This window comes from Caretta caretta, chromosome 6 (assembly GCF_965140235.1).
Source record: "Caretta caretta isolate rCarCar2 chromosome 6, rCarCar1.hap1, whole genome shotgun sequence".
Classification (NCBI taxonomy): domain Eukaryota; kingdom Metazoa; phylum Chordata; order Testudines; family Cheloniidae; genus Caretta; species Caretta caretta.
The window spans coordinates 68,374,201-68,391,162 of record NC_134211.1 but is presented as its reverse complement, the minus strand read 5'-3'; the positions used below and the strand labels follow the sequence as shown (position 1 = coordinate 68,391,162).

The following is a 16,962-nucleotide window of genomic DNA, read 5'->3' as shown; positions in this document are numbered from 1 at the left end:
TCCTAAGTGCAGGACCCTACACTTATCCTTATTGAATCTCATCAGATTTCTTTTGGCCCAATCCTCCAATTTGTCAACATGCTTTTATTAAGTTGTGCAAGATCCACATTTGCATTTTGCCATTGTGCTTTCGTATTACAACCATCCCTGCACACCAGTCTCCTATCTGGGAAATAATCCCCATATCTTCCATTCTCTTTAATTTTTCTTTGACTTTCCCTAGCAAAGATATAGGGATATGACATGGGCTGTGAGAGCAAAGGGAGTCAATGATGGAACCAGTTTTATTTTGTACTCTCCTGGCAGCTTTCCTAGGCCTGTGAAAACGTGTGGCTACAACTTCAGTACAACTTGTGTTGTTGTGGTTGTTGTTGAATGTGGGTTTTGGGTTTGTCAAGGTTCCTTCCCCACTCTGAACTCTAGGGTACAGATGTGGGGACCTGCATGAAAACCTCCTAAGCTTACTTTTACCAGCTTAGGTTAAAACTTCCCCAAGGTACAAACTATTTTACCCTTTGCCCTTGGACTTCCACTGCCACCAACAAACTTTATCTGGGTTCCTGAAAAAACATAGTTTGGAAATGTCTTTCCCCCCAAAATCCTCCCAACCCTTGCACCCCACTTCCTGGGGAAGGTTTGGTAAAAATCCTCATCAATTTGCATAGGTGACCACAGACCCAAACCCTTGGATATGAGAACAATGAAAAAGCATTCAGTTTTCTTACAAGAAGACTTTTAATAGAAGTAAAAAAGAATCACCTCTGTAAAATCAAGATAGTAAATACCTTACAGGGTAATTAGATTCAAAACATAGAGAATCCCTCTAGGCAAAAACTTTAAGTTACAAAAAAGACACACAGACAGGAATATTCATTCTATTCAGCACAGCTATTTTCTCAGCCATTTAAAGAAATCATAATCTAACACATACCGAGCTAGATTACTTACTAAATTCTAAGACTCCATTCCTGTTCTGTCCCCGGCCAAAGCATCACACCGACAGACACAGACCCTCTGTTTTTCTCCCTCCTCCCAGCTTTTGAAAGTATTTTGTCTCCTCATTGGTCATTGTACTGGTGCCAGCAAGGTTACCTTTAGCTTCTTAAGCCTTTACAGGTGAAAGGATTTTTCCTCTGGCCAGGAGGGATTTTAAAGGTGATTACCCTTCCCTTTATATTTATGACAGGGTTGTTTTTTGTTTCTTTTGTTTTTTGCCATTAATGCTTTCCAGTTTCTCTGCTTGGTATAGTCCTTGTATTGCTGGCAACCCTAGTACAGGAGTCGTTTGTCCTTGTATTACATATTATTATTTTCTGCTTTCCCCACTCACTCACCACTCTGTTAGTCTGGATGGAGGGGTCTCTTTTCTTTCCTTTATTCCTTTAGAGAAAGGGATTCACTCATTCCTGACACCATGTAGCATAAGGATATAAACACAAAAAGCCACTCTAAGCAGCAACTCAAAAACTTCCTAATCAGAAAATTACCACATTTATTAAGCACTTCTGGAAAATTGGACTGGTTGGGGTTGTGTTATCTTTTGTTCTGGGAGGAGGGATGGTCCACTCATAACTCAAAATTAAATAAATCCAAAAATGTCAGACTTATTCTACATACTAAACTTCATCAAGGCTAGCAGACAAGACTTAACTTTTTGCACACCAATTTAGTATAATCTTATTAGAGGGGGGTCTCTAAATGTATTAGAACTTCCACAAGAGGTCTGGTGAATGTTACAAGCTCTTCTTTGATTTTTGTCTCCCTTTGCCTTTAAGTTTATCTCAGTGAATTTTCTGAAAAAAATCATAATTGTTCCCACCTTCATTCCCACCTGCCAACCTTGTAGGCCGCCAGCCACCAGAGCTCTTCCTTTGAGTTTTGCTCCTGACAGCTTCACCCTCCCATGCACTCCATCTGGAATCACTGCTCTCTGCCTCAGCAGCAGTGCCCTCACTGCCAAAGGGAAGGAAATGGTAGTCCCCCTGCCCTCTGCACATGAACTACAATTGTTTGCCACCATAGTGGCTATTGGAACCAGGGTCCAAACTGAAGCAGTCCTGAAGCTAGCCCTCAGCAGCTCCTGAATAGCTCCTGTGTCCATGTGCTTGCCCTCACGCTGGTACAAGGATGAATTCTGAAAGCTGTGGCGGATACAACATTCCCCAACAGCAACTTTGTCTTGACGGAGTCCCCTCAGAGGCAGCAGGGACTGAATGGTACCGAGATTCTTTCTTCCAGAAGTGAAATCTTCACCCTTTCACAAGGTAACACAGCACTATAGGAAATGCCACACTGGATTCTATTTTCAACAGTGGCCAGTACCTGAAGTTTATGGGGACATTGTAAAATTGAACTGGGTGAGGAAAGAGGTTCTGTTTTGTGGAAGAGTTTGATATTTCAAAATTTGGATTCATTCTGAATGAAAACCAAAAACTTAATCATTCTCCACAAAAGAGAATACAGCCCCAGGGCTGTCCTCCTGTGGGGCTGCCCCAGAGTCACACTGGAAGCACTAAGGTTGCCCTGTCTGTGGCAGTCTCCTGGTGGACTATCCTAGGGCCATAGACCCTGCAAGCACTGGGATTCATGACCCCGAGGCAGTCTGGATGGAGAGCTGAGCTGCCACAAAGTCATGGACCCTGGTGGTCCAAGCTCCCAAGGAGCTTGACAGGTAAGCATCTAGGAAAACGGTCAGGTTTCCAATAGACCCATCAGAAATTCAGCCAGATTGAACCTTCCCCACAAAATGATTCAATTTTGCTGAATCAACAAATTCAGACAAAAAATATTGTAGAAAAATTTTCCCCGTGTAAAACCCCCATATAGTACAATTTTGCAATAGTACGCTTGTGGGAAAAGATCCTTCCTAATTCCAGGCAGTGAGATATTGGCTTGTGCCCTGAAGCATGAGGATTGCTATCCGCATATGTTTATCCTATCTAGTATAACAATGGATGACATTCATAGTATTCACATAAATGTCCAGTCCCTTTCTAACTCATAATAAGCATTTTGTCTCAACAACATCTGTGGGAATGGGCACCACAGGTTATTTGTGAGTTTTGCAAGGTTCCCCTTGCTCTGGTGTTATGAAAAGGATAAATAGGAGCATCCAACTGATCTCTATATTGTACCATTTATTAATTTATATTCCTCTGTGATGTGTTCTCTTATTCATCTGCTCCCTAAATTAGAAACGGTGCTAATCTTTCAAATCTCTATTCATAGATGTAACTAAGTATTGAAAGGTAGCTGGCAAAATTATATAATAATAAATGAAGAGCATTCTGCCTATGCCATTGAAATAACTTCAACCTGAATCTTTCTGCAGTCTGTATTCCCCCATATGCAAAGAGTAAAACATGTACCTTCAGTCTGAATGTGTTTTATTTCCAATTAAGAAACAAACAACAAAAGTACATATACAGATTTCCATGAGAGAGTGAGCAACTGTTGCTGACTCTGTTATGTACCGAGTCTGTCCTGAAACACACAATTATGGCTGTCTCACAACCATCCCTGTCGCAGGCAGGGAGACTCCCCTACTTTTAAAGACGCAGAACACAAAAAAAACAGGATTACATCATACCCTTTCAAATCCATACCTACTGCATAACCACTACAATATGTAAATATTATGGCCCACTTCTCCTCATCCAATATTCAAGTAGTTCCAATTGACTGCCCCCCAACACTGTTTCTCTGAGCGAACAGACTTGTTTTTTGCCGTACCCAGAAAAGTCTTCTGGGTGAGCTAGAAGTAACCTGTCCATCCTGCCTGAGCATGAGCAAACACTCCCATTCTCACTGTCAGTTCTGACACACTGGCTCTGGGTTGGAAATATATATCAAGAGTATGAGCCCGTAAGCTGCAGCTAGAAAATGCCTCTGGTTTCGTTAGAGGCTCTGACAAGGCCTTATGGGCACCTCAGCCCTGTTGTTTAGTGCTAGCACTGGCTGCAGGAATAATTCATGATCTAGCTGCTGCAGGATTGTGGAAAGGTCGTCACAAGCAACTGTCAACCCACAAAATGTTTCTAGGATAGGTGAGGGAGAGGAACCACCCAGAGCAGCCCCCTAGAAGACCATTTATATCAAGGGTTGTGGCTACTTACCACCTCCTGAATATCAGGAAGAAGTTGAGGGGCCATCCAGCTCCAAAAGAGGTTATACTGGTGGGGAGGGGTATTTTAGGCCACTTGGGGAAGGGGAATAAAGGTGTTTCTACCTGACGGCTGGGCAAGTTGAACACTTGGGACCCATATATTTCTAGTCAACGTTTGGTCACACAAACAACATATCTTGAAAATCACTATCAAAGTTGGACTTTCCTAACAATCTGCATGCTGCCTTATGCATGGCACCCTTTGAAAAGATACACCTTGAAGTACTCCTTTAATAATGTCAGATTTCAGAGTAGCAGCTGTGTCAGTCTGTATTCGCAAAAAGAAAAGGCGTACTTGCGGCACCTTAGAGACTAACAAATTTATTTGAGCATAAGCTTTCGTGAGATACAGCTCACTTCATCTAAGGTGCCACAAGTACTCCTTTTCTTTTTGTGAATACAGACTAACATGGCTGCTACTCTGAAACCTGTCATTATGCAAGGCACGGAATTTAGCAGTATGGAGTGGAAATCTATCAACTTCATGAAAAAACTCGTACAGATACAGACAGACATCTTCCTTTCCAAATGCAAACAGATGGAGGCATCCGATGAAGTGAGCTGTAGCTCATGAAAGCTTATGCTCAAATAAATTTGTTAGTCTCTAAAGCACCACAAGTACTCCTTTTCTTTAATAATGTGTTATTTAATAATTTGTGTGGCAGTGAAAATGAGTTGAAACAAAAATTACTGAACCCAGTGGTGTTGTTTATGGACAGTAACGATTTCACAGATTTTATTTAAAGAACGCCAAAGAGTATTCAAACTGAAGTGCTAAGTGCAGCAGAGAGAGCCAACTGAAAAAAAACAGACGAGACAAATAATCAGATCAATGATGACAGACTCTTCTCCTGTGTGTCCACGACAATGAAATAGTGCCAGAAAAATGTATTCGCTATGTGCTATAAAGACTCCAATTCACAAAGCAGCATTTCTGACAGAAAACAAAGCAGAATTACTGACTTTTTAAAAGGATGATTTAGATACTGTTGTATTTTTGTGTGAGCATGTTAAAATACTTTTTAATGGGTTATGTATTTTATTAACATGGTGAAGTGCACTTCTTCAACTTTAAATGAATGTATCTCTGTGGATAAACTGATAAGGTAAGAAAACCTAAAATTTAACCTTGATGGTGTGAAATTTGGTTGCAACTGAACCAGCTGTAAAGTCTTGGTCATGACATTATTTAGCAAACTCTGTTTATTTGAACTGTCACTTAAATGGAATGAACTGGAGTCCACTGAGGCATCACAATGAGGCTACTACTAGATATATAACATTAGCAAGCCATCAGAAGGCTTTGGTCTCTCTACATAGTAGAAGACACAAGAAATATAATCCCAGGAGATTAAGTCTATTGGATAGTGACTATTTTATTTGCAGTTTCCTCCAGTCCACTACTGTGCGCAAGGCCCGAATAATCAAGTTTTCATTATTCAGGATATTGTAGTCAATCATTTTCACCAGAATGTCAAAATTCTCTTTGCTGAATGAGAGCTCCCTTGTAGTATTTGGGAGCTTGCTGTTTCCTCCGTTCCACTGCTGTGCGCAAGGCCTGAACAATCAAGTTCTCATTATTCAGGATATTGTAGTCAGTCATTTTCACCAGATTGTCAAAATTCTCTTCACTGAATGAGAGCTCCTTTGTAGTATATGGGGAAAGGGGACTAGAGACATCAACTTTCCCCTCCTCCATCTCTGTGGGGCTGCGTTCCACACCTAAGAAAAAAAAATGTTGCAAGTTTTACCAGTGAAACATTATTGCAGTTTGGAGCTTATATCAATTAACAAGGTGATAATTGGCCAGGGAGGGAGATTTCTCTCTAGCGAGATAGTTTGCAAAGTTAATTGCCATAGGGATGTGCAAGTTTCTCTAGCAAAATCAAGTTTTTCAATCTCTACATTACCACTCTCCAGAACTGACAAAAACCGTATTGCTGATAGGGTCAGGATAGGGAAGAACCCATTGTAACAACACTTACTACAGGTCAGCCCTATGAGTATCATTTACAGGAGACCTACATGATCTGCATATCTGCTTCCCCAATCTAGAAAGGAAGATGTCTCAATGGTAGTGATCAAAAACAAAATGGAATACTGAGAGCAGGAGAGAATGTAAAAGACAGGTGGCCACTCAAAAATGAATTATAATCCGTGAATCAATGACCCAGCCAACACTGGCTGGCCATACTGAAGGAAAAATGATGACCCATTCAGTGAGAAGATTGTTGATACTGTTGACTAATGTATGCTGGCTAGCATATATACATCTATTAATAATAGGTATTAGTAAGTATTCAGCACAAATAGCATTAAGCACAAATATTATAGCAGTTATATGGCCTAAATTGGCCTATGATTTTTATATAACGCTGGTCACTTATGCTAAGAATGTCTCATAACACATTGCATCCCCTGAAGTAAGTTTTGGCTTGAGCAATTAAGAAAGCTGTCAAGATCAGGACAGATGAGTGCTTTACCATAGCAACAGAAAGGGAGTTAGTCTCACAGGCCTGTACTGGAATGTCCCAAAGGAAAGAGAAGACATATGATTTGTCTACCCTAATACAAACCTAGGAGATGCCTTCATGCCTGAAATGCAGGTGTTCAGAACAAAGAGAAAGGGGTACATCATAGTACCAGAAAAACAAGGTAGAAAGCTGATTGGTTAAATCTAGTTCTAGATGATGTACACAGTATCTTTTATTTGTAAACCATCAGGGTATAAAAATACGGCTCATGGGGTGTAACTTTGTGAGCACACCTTCTGCATAAGGTGAATGTAACACTATTGCACAAGATGGCTTCTCTGAGAGTGGTATCACATAGAACCTATTTCCTGTACTATATTATTATTATTATTATTGAGTTATAGCAATAAACCTGACTGACATTGGTTATTTCGTCTCTTGAGTATATTTCATAACAAACCAGAGAGTGGTCAAGCAACTGACTATACAATTTATCAACAATGCTGAAAGAAAAGTTCTCAACCCCTCAAGACCCAAGTGTGTGACACAGGCCTTTAAATGTGTGTAAAAAACCCCCCGTTGATGTCAATGAAGCATGTAGTGGTGGCTGGGCTTTGCTTCAACAATATAGTGTTTCTCATAGCCTCCATTTTAAGGATCTGCATTTTTGATTCAGTTAATTTACATTTATACACAGCAAGACAACACCGTGTGTGAGAGATCAAAATAATCGTGTGGCCAAAATGAGCACTGTGCCTTATAATGATGGATGGTTGAGTGGCATTAACTCAGAGTGAAAATGGTATTTCTTGTCTGTGGAAAGGTTGATCGTATTGAAATGAGAAAGGAGGATACAGCCAGCAGAGTCTCATCAGATATGAAATGTGCAGGACAGGCTGATCAAGGAGATAACGTTACTGTCTGCTGATAACTTACCAGGAGCTTTGTATTTTTTGAAGGTGTCATTTACTAATGGGAAAAAAAGCACTAAAGGAGCTCTTGGACTCTCAGCATCTTCAAACAGATAGCACTCCTTTGGATTTTTCCTGTCTTCCTCACTCATCTCGATTCTGGGGAATGGGATTCCCTGCTCCGAGCAGTACTTCTCAATTAGGTCCAGAGGCTGAATCATCACAGAACAAAGATTTTAGAACTCAAAGAAGGGACAAAGACCAGGATTTCCTGAAACACAGTAACTAATGTTAAACTGCCTTTCAATATCTAAGGGGTTACACAGGAATTCCTATGGGAACACATGAGGATGGAGAAAGACTACATCATAGAATACTGATGTTGCAGTTTATTTTGCTCCCTGTAGCACTTTAAACAAAATGAGAAAGCAGTTACAGTAGTATAGATTCCACAGGCAGCTGAAAACTAAAGTATTAATTTAAATCTACTGCTGAGTAAGAGGATTCCATAAATAGATTTTGAAATGGAACATCAGAGAGAAAAGCAGAAAGAGTGTATGTATCTTTCTAAGATACTAATATGGGCCCCATCACCAAAGTATCTGAGCACCTCACAAGTTTTAATGTATTTAGCTTCACATCACCCCTCTGAGGTAGGCAAGTGCAATTATTCCCATCTTCACAGATCAGAGGATGAAGCACAGAAAAGCTAAGTGACCTGCCCAATGTATCACAAAGTCTGTGGGGAAGCAGGGAATTGAACCTGGACTTCCCAAAGCCTGGGTTAGTGCTCCAACTACCAGTCCATCCTTCATCAGGATAATTTATAACATGAAAAATTAGTTACTGAAAGACCTTGTAGAAATTTGAGTCCAAAGGTATTGAATTGTCCCATCTACCACAGAGTCAGCTGCCAGAAAACCTCAAATCATCTAATCAAAAAGGAAGTAATAGCCATATAATTACATGTAATTTTGTGATGAACACTCTCGCTATTAGAACTAGTCAGAAAACAGAAATTTTTCCTGTAAGCAATTTTGAATGACAAAAAAAAAATCATCTGAAATGTTTTAGTAAAAAAAAAATTCTGTTTTCTATATAGAAATGTTTGAACTGATTAAAAGTGTTTTTTTTTTGTTTCAAATCAACATTTCAAAATGAAACAATATTTTTCATTTCATTTAGACAACTTCACTCCTATGTGACAATGGAACTCTCCACAATAAGAGCAAAGCTTGTCTGTGCAGGATATACAACCTTCTCCGGGGTGATCCGAGACAGTGAAATGAACTCCCCCACAAACAGAGGACCCTCCACAAACAGTATGGAAACCTCACCACTTTCTGCTCCAAGTGCAAGAAGAATTTCTTTGATCTTGCCTTCTCTAATATGAATACAAATCAACAGGTACATTTCTTTAACAACCACCACCTACCAAACAAGACACACCATGCACTTCTCCCTCTGGGGATAAAATGAGAGAACAAACAGCATGTGACAGATGTGTAGTCACATTGCTTAATGCAATACTGGAACGGACTCAGATACTATGGTGATGAGCACAGTATGAAAACCTATATAGAATAGAACTTAAAATGTTCTTTTGTTTCAAGTTTTTGAGTTTCAGAAACCCAAAATGAAACATTTTAAGTCCAAAATTAAAACTGTCATTTCAAGTCACCATTTTGAAATAAAATGTTGTTTTGTTATGGTTTTTTATCAATCAAAAAGTTGAAATGACACAACTGTGTAAGTTGAAATAAAATGAAAAAATGAGTTTCATTTCAAAATGTTGATTTGTCATCGGAGATTTCATGTAGCAAAATCTAATTTTTGTTGGAATTGACATTTCCCCCCACAAAAAATTCAGTTTCAACAAAACTGCACTTTTTGGTAGGTATATTTTCTTCACAAGAAATTTTCATCAGCCTTAATAACTACTTTTTCTTATTGTGTGCACCTGCCAACTTCTTTTCCTAGTTTTCCTAGAAAATTACTGAGGAACTCTGAGAATATCTGCATAAATTATCTTCCGTGAATTTGTTGGAATAGGATAGCTTCATAGATTTCAAGGACAATTGTCATAAACTATTATCTGACCTCCTGCATAACACAGGCTGTAGGACTTCCCTGAATTAAGTCCTGCTTCAAAAGTACAATACACAGAATAGAAATATTTCCCAAACACCTCTATTGTTCAGCATTATTATTAACAATTCTACGATTTTGAACTAGTAATGGCCAATGCGTTGTTAGGATTCCTTGTCTTTCCAATATACTTTTAAAAACTCCTCCTTATTGTCCTTAATTCTGAAGGCCATAGAGTTCTCCCTATCAGATCAGCCATTAATAGACTTAGGAATTAAAACAGAGAATTAGAAGCACAGATAGATTCAATTAGATAGAGAATTTAGGCCACAATGTCTGAAACAAGGAGGTGTGCCATTGTCGAACTAGTAGTGTAAACTAAATGAAGTTTCATTCTTCTGGAATCAATTTCCTCTTCTACTATTGAAAAGTTAGTAATTTTGGCCACAGGTGCCGGCTTCTAATTTTCCCCAGGGGTGCTCAACCCATGCTCAGCCCCAGGTGATGATGGGGCTCACTGCAACCCTTCCCTCAAGGCCCCACCCCATCTCTTCCCTCCCCCGCTCCACCCCCACCGTGCCTCTTCCCCACCTCTTTCCACCCCCTCCTCTGAGCACGCCCCATACCTGCTCCTTCTCCTCCCTCCCAGCGCCTCCTACACATCACAGAACCGCTGTTCCGCCATGTGCAGGAGGTGCTGGGAGGGAGGGGAGGAGCTGATTGGCGGGGGCCATCGACAGGTGGGAGTGGGAGGGAAGGGGGAGCTTGGCTGCCACTGGGTGCTAAGCACCAGCTAATTTTTCTTCATGGGTACTTCTGCCCTGGAGCACCCACAGAGTAGGTGCCTATGATTTTGGCTACTAAATGCTAAAAGCTTTGAGGCAAATGGCCATAATGGAAAAACCAAAGGATAATTTGACTCTTCTCACCAACGTCTGTGATCCTCCACTGTAATTTAAATGCAGGATGACGTCCACTTTCCTCTGAGGTACCAAGAGTGGTGGGTAACTGGTATTGATAAAAAATCCAGTATCTGCCAGGGATAGAGGGTGCTGTGCTGTTTCAATTAGTTTGTTAGGGCAAGTGTCTATCACAGTGTCTGAAATACAAACATGTCCGGTTATAACTACCATAAGAATAGATTAGCTGCTTTCCTGATGATGATAATAAATGGGTCAAAGAGAAGAAAGGAGATCAAAGAAATGGGTCAAAGAGAAGAAATTCTGCCCCTACCCCGTTGCTTTCTTTGGGTGTTGACACATTGTTGTACCACAGCAGTTCAGCCTTGACTTAGAGGAACAAGTCTCTTGTTGTTCATTCCCTTCTTAGACTCCTCACTGTTTTCAGCCTTTTTGTCTATCTATTTTGCCCCTCCCCCTAACTTTGCAGTCACTGTGCCTGGTGACATGCAACCCAACAAAAAATTAACTAAGACCCACCAAAGCAATTTCATTATGAACATTCAGCCCTGCACAAGCCAACAGACTGAACTTTAGTTCAAACTTCAGAGCTTAAGGAAGGGGAGGTGGAATTTAAACATGAAATCTACATATTCTCCACAGCATGCAGCTCTCCTTGCTGCATTCCAAACCATCTCAAAATATACCACTGCAAATCATGCTTTATTACTGTGCCTTTCCATGTAGAAAAATGCTCATTCTCCAGGTACTCATTGTGAAACTGGAAGCCCCTTAGGAAATTGGGGAATTCTGCAATTGTTGGGCGCCCTGTTAAGACATCTCGGAAAGCAGTAGAAAGGGCGCCTGCAGGAGTCGACAGGCGAGTCGCTGTCTCATGAGGCCTTATGTGTAGAACAGGATCTTCCTCTGCAGAAAGGAGAAAAAAAATCTAAAATTCTTAGTTTGCCTAGATTAATTTGAGGGAGAGGGTTCTCTGCAGCAATAAAATAAATAATAATAATGCGATCATTCATAAATTGAATTTCTGGCAAATCCATAAAAAGGAGAGCTGCAATAAGCTAAGGCCTCGAGTCCAAATAAAACCAGAGTGGGAGCAGAATGATAAAGAAACCCCACAAAAACCCAGTAAATTAAATGAACTACTACCCACAAATATAACATTAAGTCTACAATTAAAACCGAATATTTTAAACCTAACTAGAATGGTGCCCCATTTGTAATTTGGTGCAGAGGTGCCGAATTTCTGATTTCTCAGGGGGTGCTCAACCCCAGCTCTGCCCCAGACCCCGTCCCCTCTCCACCTCTTCCCCCAAGGCCCCACCCCTCCCCACCTTTTCCCACCCCATTCCACCCCCTCCACGGAGCATTTCCCACTCTTGCTCCGCCTCTTCCTGCCCCCGCTCCCAGCACCTTCTGCCCACTGCTGAACAGCTGATCCACGTTCAGGAGGCACTGGGGAGTAGGGGGGAGGAGCAGATCAGCAGGACCTGCCAGCGGGTGGGAGGCGCTGGGGGGCAGGGGGAAGAACTGATCAGCAGGGCCCATCGGTGAGTGCTGAGCACCCACTATTTTTTTTCCTGTGGGTGCTCCAGCCCCGCAGTCCCTATGGAGTTGGCACTTGTGATTTGGTGTATGGTGCAGGGAATAGCATGCAGAGTCAAGGGCCCTCTGTGAAGACATCACTGCTCCCTGAACTTTTGAGGAGGTAACTTGGCAATTACCCTTGAATATTTTTCCTACGTGCTTTGTATCTCCCTTGCTCGAGGCAAAGCAGATCCTTAATCAAGCAAAGAGATTGCTTTAGAACAGGAGAACAATAGAAGATCCTGTTAATACCTTCCCTGCCCTTCCCCCCTCTGACCATGTATGGAAAAACAAAAACAGGTGAATGCGATAAAAAAGATAAGCCACCCACCAATGTCATTTACTCGGTCTCGAGTCCATCTGTACCAGAAGTCCTCTGAATCAAAGGCCAAATTCCAGAAATACATCACGTCGAAGGAAAATATACCGCTCCACATGCCTGTAAAGTGGAAGAGATGCAATTGAAACTAATTTGATGAAGTCTTGGAAGCCTTCTAACTGAAAACTGCCTTTTGTCCTACCCCTTGAACATTTCCTTCCAAATTTTATAGACATCTTTGTGGGCATAGTTCCAATACTTCAAACACTTACACATATGCTTAACCTTATTTGCATGAGTATTCCCATTGAAATCAAGTGTTTGCAAGACTGGGGCCTATCTGAGCTACTGTTATAACTACTTCAGCTGTAGGAACTTTAAATGCTAACTAGTTCCAAGTAAAGTCAGACACAGAAAATGTTAAATTGTTAAACTAACTCCATAGGTAGCAGTTTTCAACTTATCTTCCCATCTCAGCTTTGCAACTTCTTCATATTTCATCAGAAAAACATACGATTTTGTTCCTTTTTTAATACCTCAGTTTCTCTCTCCCTTTGCTATTATTTAATTGAATAACAATATTAGTTCTCTGAAGATTGCATTAAAAAGCTGCTTTGTATTCTACTGTTTCAGAACATTACTGTTCTGTTTAATTATGCTGATGTTTATTAGGCTATGTTTCAATGCTATGTTGCTATATTCATCAGGATTCAAATAAGAGCCAAGTGGAAAAGAATAGAATAAGTCAAAAGATTCTGTTTAATTTTTGGTCAAAATCTTGTTTTGATGAACATTTTCTCACAAGCTTTTGTTAAAAGTTAGCAATTGGACTATGCTGCAAAGTACACCCTGGCAGCCCCACCTGAACCTGACTACAAGGGTCGGGTGTGGGTCAGGTCCAATATGAAAACAAGTCAAAACTCTCAGGCTCAGGTCATGTTCGGATTAGGCTTTAAAATTAGGCCCGAGTAGACCTGAGTCTGAAGAGGACAACGCTGTAATGAGAAGAGATCCTGCTTCACATTACCATGCCACGCCTCCTGAACCCAACCCTGCTGCCACTGTCTCCCCTTTCATCCTTCCCTCCCAGGATTGTGCAGCAGCTTCAGGAAGCAAAACTCTTCCCTTCCGCCCTGTAGGCGGTCCCACACTTGGCTCACCTGCACAGGCTCCCCATTGTCTGTGTGGCGGCACCCGCAGGAGGTGGTGCAGGGAGCAGGGGGCTCACCCAGTGCTGCTGTGGCCCTGGGCAGGGAAGCCAGAGCGTGGAGCTGTCACAGATGGGGCACAATGCCAGGGAGCCTGGCAGCCACTAAGAGACAAACAGGAACTGGACCAGGCTCAGGGCAGCTGGAACTAATGTCGAAGGGGGAGAAGCCATGTCTGCTCCAGACAGAGAAACTTTCAAGGTCCCCCAGTGGACACAGTATCCCCCACATGCACTGAGAGATCCTGGGCCCCAGTGGAGATGCTCAGCACCATAAAAGCTGAAGTGGGGGGGCAAAAAGTGCCAGTGATTGCGAGGCAGCAGGGACTGCAAAGCCCAGCCCTGCCAGCCACTGCTCCCCAGTGCCACCTGACCACCTACCAGCTAGAGGATCTGGAGATCCTGTTGAGTGACCAGGGCCAGCCCTACAAGACCATGTGTGCTTGGTGTGAACAAAGGAGCCAACAGGGCAAGCGAGAGCAGCAGCCACCTCCTCCCTCCCCCCCACCCTGCCCATCTGACTGTTGCTCAGCTACTGACACACCCAGCCTGTACTGCAGTGCACCCCTGCAGCTCCAGCTACTACCACCATCCTCCCCCTGGGCACAGCCACAAGGGGTGCACAAGCTGTTGGCTCTGCAGGCAATGGCCTCACTTGCCCCCTCCCATTCTCTCCTACACCTTCTCCACCCCCGTTACACACGAGACCCTTGCAACCCGACCCAAATCCAACAGGACCTAACTACAAAAGTTGGGTTCAGGTCAGGTATGAAAACAACGCAACAATCTCAAGCTTGGGTCAGGTTCAAACTTGTTGTAGTCTGTTCAGTTTCAAGTCAGGCTTTAAAACTGAAAAGGGCTGAATTCCAGGTAACTGAGATATAAAAGGTAGCAAATGCCAATGTTGGACAAATGAACTCAAGTAAAGTTATATAGAATCTAGCAGCTGCCCTATGTTCGTGAGTTGCCTGGTTTCATAGCACAGTTCATAGCGTGTGCTATGAACACTATGAAACACTAGGACAATTTAAATTCACATGGAAAATCATTATCTGCTAGTGACATAGGTGATACCATACATAGATTTCTGGAAGGTGATTCCACACCAGTTTCACCAGTGATAGATCATTTGCTCACCAATGCCTAGTTATATACCCTGCTGTATTCTTATTAGGTTAACATTTGCTCTAGATAATCATCACCTTCCATGAAGCAAATCCGGCTTTCTGGGAACTTCTTCATCAGTCTTCCCATGAAAAATTCACTTCCAAAATCTTGTGAGCGAATAAATGCTCCATATTTCCAGAATCCCACCTCGTAGGGCGTGAACTCCAACCATTCTATAGAGAGAGCAACAAAAAAGGCTTTTACTGCAGTGCCCAGACTGTGGGAAAAGATACACATATCAGATGACTAGAAAAAGATCAAGTGGAATACACCTTCCAGCATCAATTTCTTGGTGTATAATTATAGTTTAAAAACCATACAACTTTGTTACTAGCTATATTTCTAATCAATACTGGTTGCAACGCTGATGAGCTAGAAAGCAATTTTCCTCATATCAGCAGGGGATGGTCCCTCCATGTACGGACTGAGGTCCATTAATACAGCAATTTGGGGGTGGGAGGAGCCTTGGAGCAAACAAAGCCATAAGTACTCAGCTATAGTTGTTCATCTATAAAGTTTTATATAGCTCATCTTCCCATTGGAAAATCATGCTTTAAGAGTCTTAAGTGCCTATGCTCCAACAATGAATAGTACTGAACAAACAAAGGAACAGTCCTATTCTGATTTGGATGACATAATTAAATCTATAACCTGTGAAGACAAGCTTATACTTCTGGGAGACTAGAATGCCAGAGTTGGAAAAGATAGTGAGGTTTGGAATGGTGTAATAAAGAATAATGGAGTCAGAAAAATAAACAGCAATGGTCTCTTCCTACTCAGCAAGTATGCTGAGCATGAGTTTGTTATTATCAACACAATCTTCAGGCAAGCCAACAGACATAAAACCTCTTGGATTCATCCGAGATCAAAGCACTGTCACCTGATTAATTATGCCATGATATGGCAAAGAGGCATTCAGGTCATCAAGATCACCAGAACAGTGCAAGGGGCAAACTGTTGAACTGACCACAGGCTGATCAGAGCCATTTTTAATGTACATGTTGTTCAGTGGAACAATGCTGAACAAGATTAAATCAAAATTGAACAAAGCAAAGCTGAGACATCCATTTCATCAACAAAAACTAAGGGAAAACTTAGAGGAAAAATATGATAGCATTACATCATCACCCAATCTACTCAAAAAGTGGAATATATTCAAATCAGCCATTCTTCAAGCCTCAGAAGAAACTAAGTAAAAATCAAAGATAGCACCAGGATTGGTTATATTAAACCAATGATGAAATCAAAAAGATCCTCAAGGAAAAGAAAAGATGTGTTTATATCTTGGCACAAAGACAAAGAATCGACATCAAAGAAAGATATGTTCAAATATCTGCAAGCCAAGGATCAAAGACAGCTTTATGTTCTACAGGATAACTGGTGTGAAAAGAGAGCAGAAGAAATACAGCAATATGCCAATACTAAGACCACAAAGTTGTTTTATGAGTCCCTGAAGACCATTTATGGCCCATTGAAATCCAGACTAGCGCCTTTAAAGAGTTCAGATGGATCTACCTTAATCAAGGACAAGAGGCGTGTCTGAAAAATATGTGCAGAACTTCACTGAGCTACTCAACCATCCCTCTATGGGCAACCAACAGGTGCTAGAGGAACCAACCCAGTACCCCATATATGAAGAAACTGACCAGCCATCTATCACTGAGGAAGTAAAAAAAGCTGTTGAATAAATGAAGTCAGGTAAGTCACCATGGTAAGACAGCATCCCAGCTGAAATCTTTGAACTTGCAGGCCCCAAAACTGTCAGCTATCTGGGAAGCCAAGGAAATTCCTCAGGACTTCAAAGATACAATCCTAGTTAATCTATACAACAATAAAGGCTACAAATCTGACTGTGGTAACTACCAGGATATCTCCCTGCTATCTATAGATAGTAAAATCCTTGCTTGCATTTTTCTCAGTCAGCTTGTGGAAACAGTATCACAGAAGTTTCTACCAGAGACCCAGTGTGAATTTGGAGCACCTCAGGCCTGATATTTGTTGAGAGGCAGATTTAGGAAAAATGCACTGAGCAAACCATTGAACTGTATGCTGTCTTTGTTGATCTAAAAAATTTTTTTTGACAAGATGAGTAGAAATGGCCTCTGGAACATTCTAGAGGGATAGGTC

At 41.5% G+C, this 16,962-nt stretch overlaps 1 protein-coding gene across 1 annotated transcript in view; it reads right to left on the bottom strand.

Annotated features, from left to right (window-relative positions):
• Positions 1–3,369: 3,369 nt before the first annotated feature.
• LOC125638809 (cytosolic phospholipase A2 epsilon-like) overlaps positions 3,370–16,962 on the bottom strand; it is a 42,418-nt gene continuing 28,825 nt past the window's right edge. The window contains exons 15-20 of the mRNA XM_048854964.2: positions 14,871–15,008; positions 12,474–12,581; positions 11,273–11,464; positions 10,568–10,737; positions 7,576–7,762; positions 3,370–5,887 (exon numbers count right to left, since the gene is read on the bottom strand). Coding sequence (XP_048710921.1) covers positions 5,640–5,887; positions 7,576–7,762; positions 10,568–10,737; positions 11,273–11,464; positions 12,474–12,581; positions 14,871–15,008 — 1,043 coding nt within the window. The 3' untranslated portion in view covers positions 3,370–5,639. The remainder of the gene's footprint in view (positions 5,888–7,575; positions 7,763–10,567; positions 10,738–11,272; positions 11,465–12,473; positions 12,582–14,870; positions 15,009–16,962) is intronic.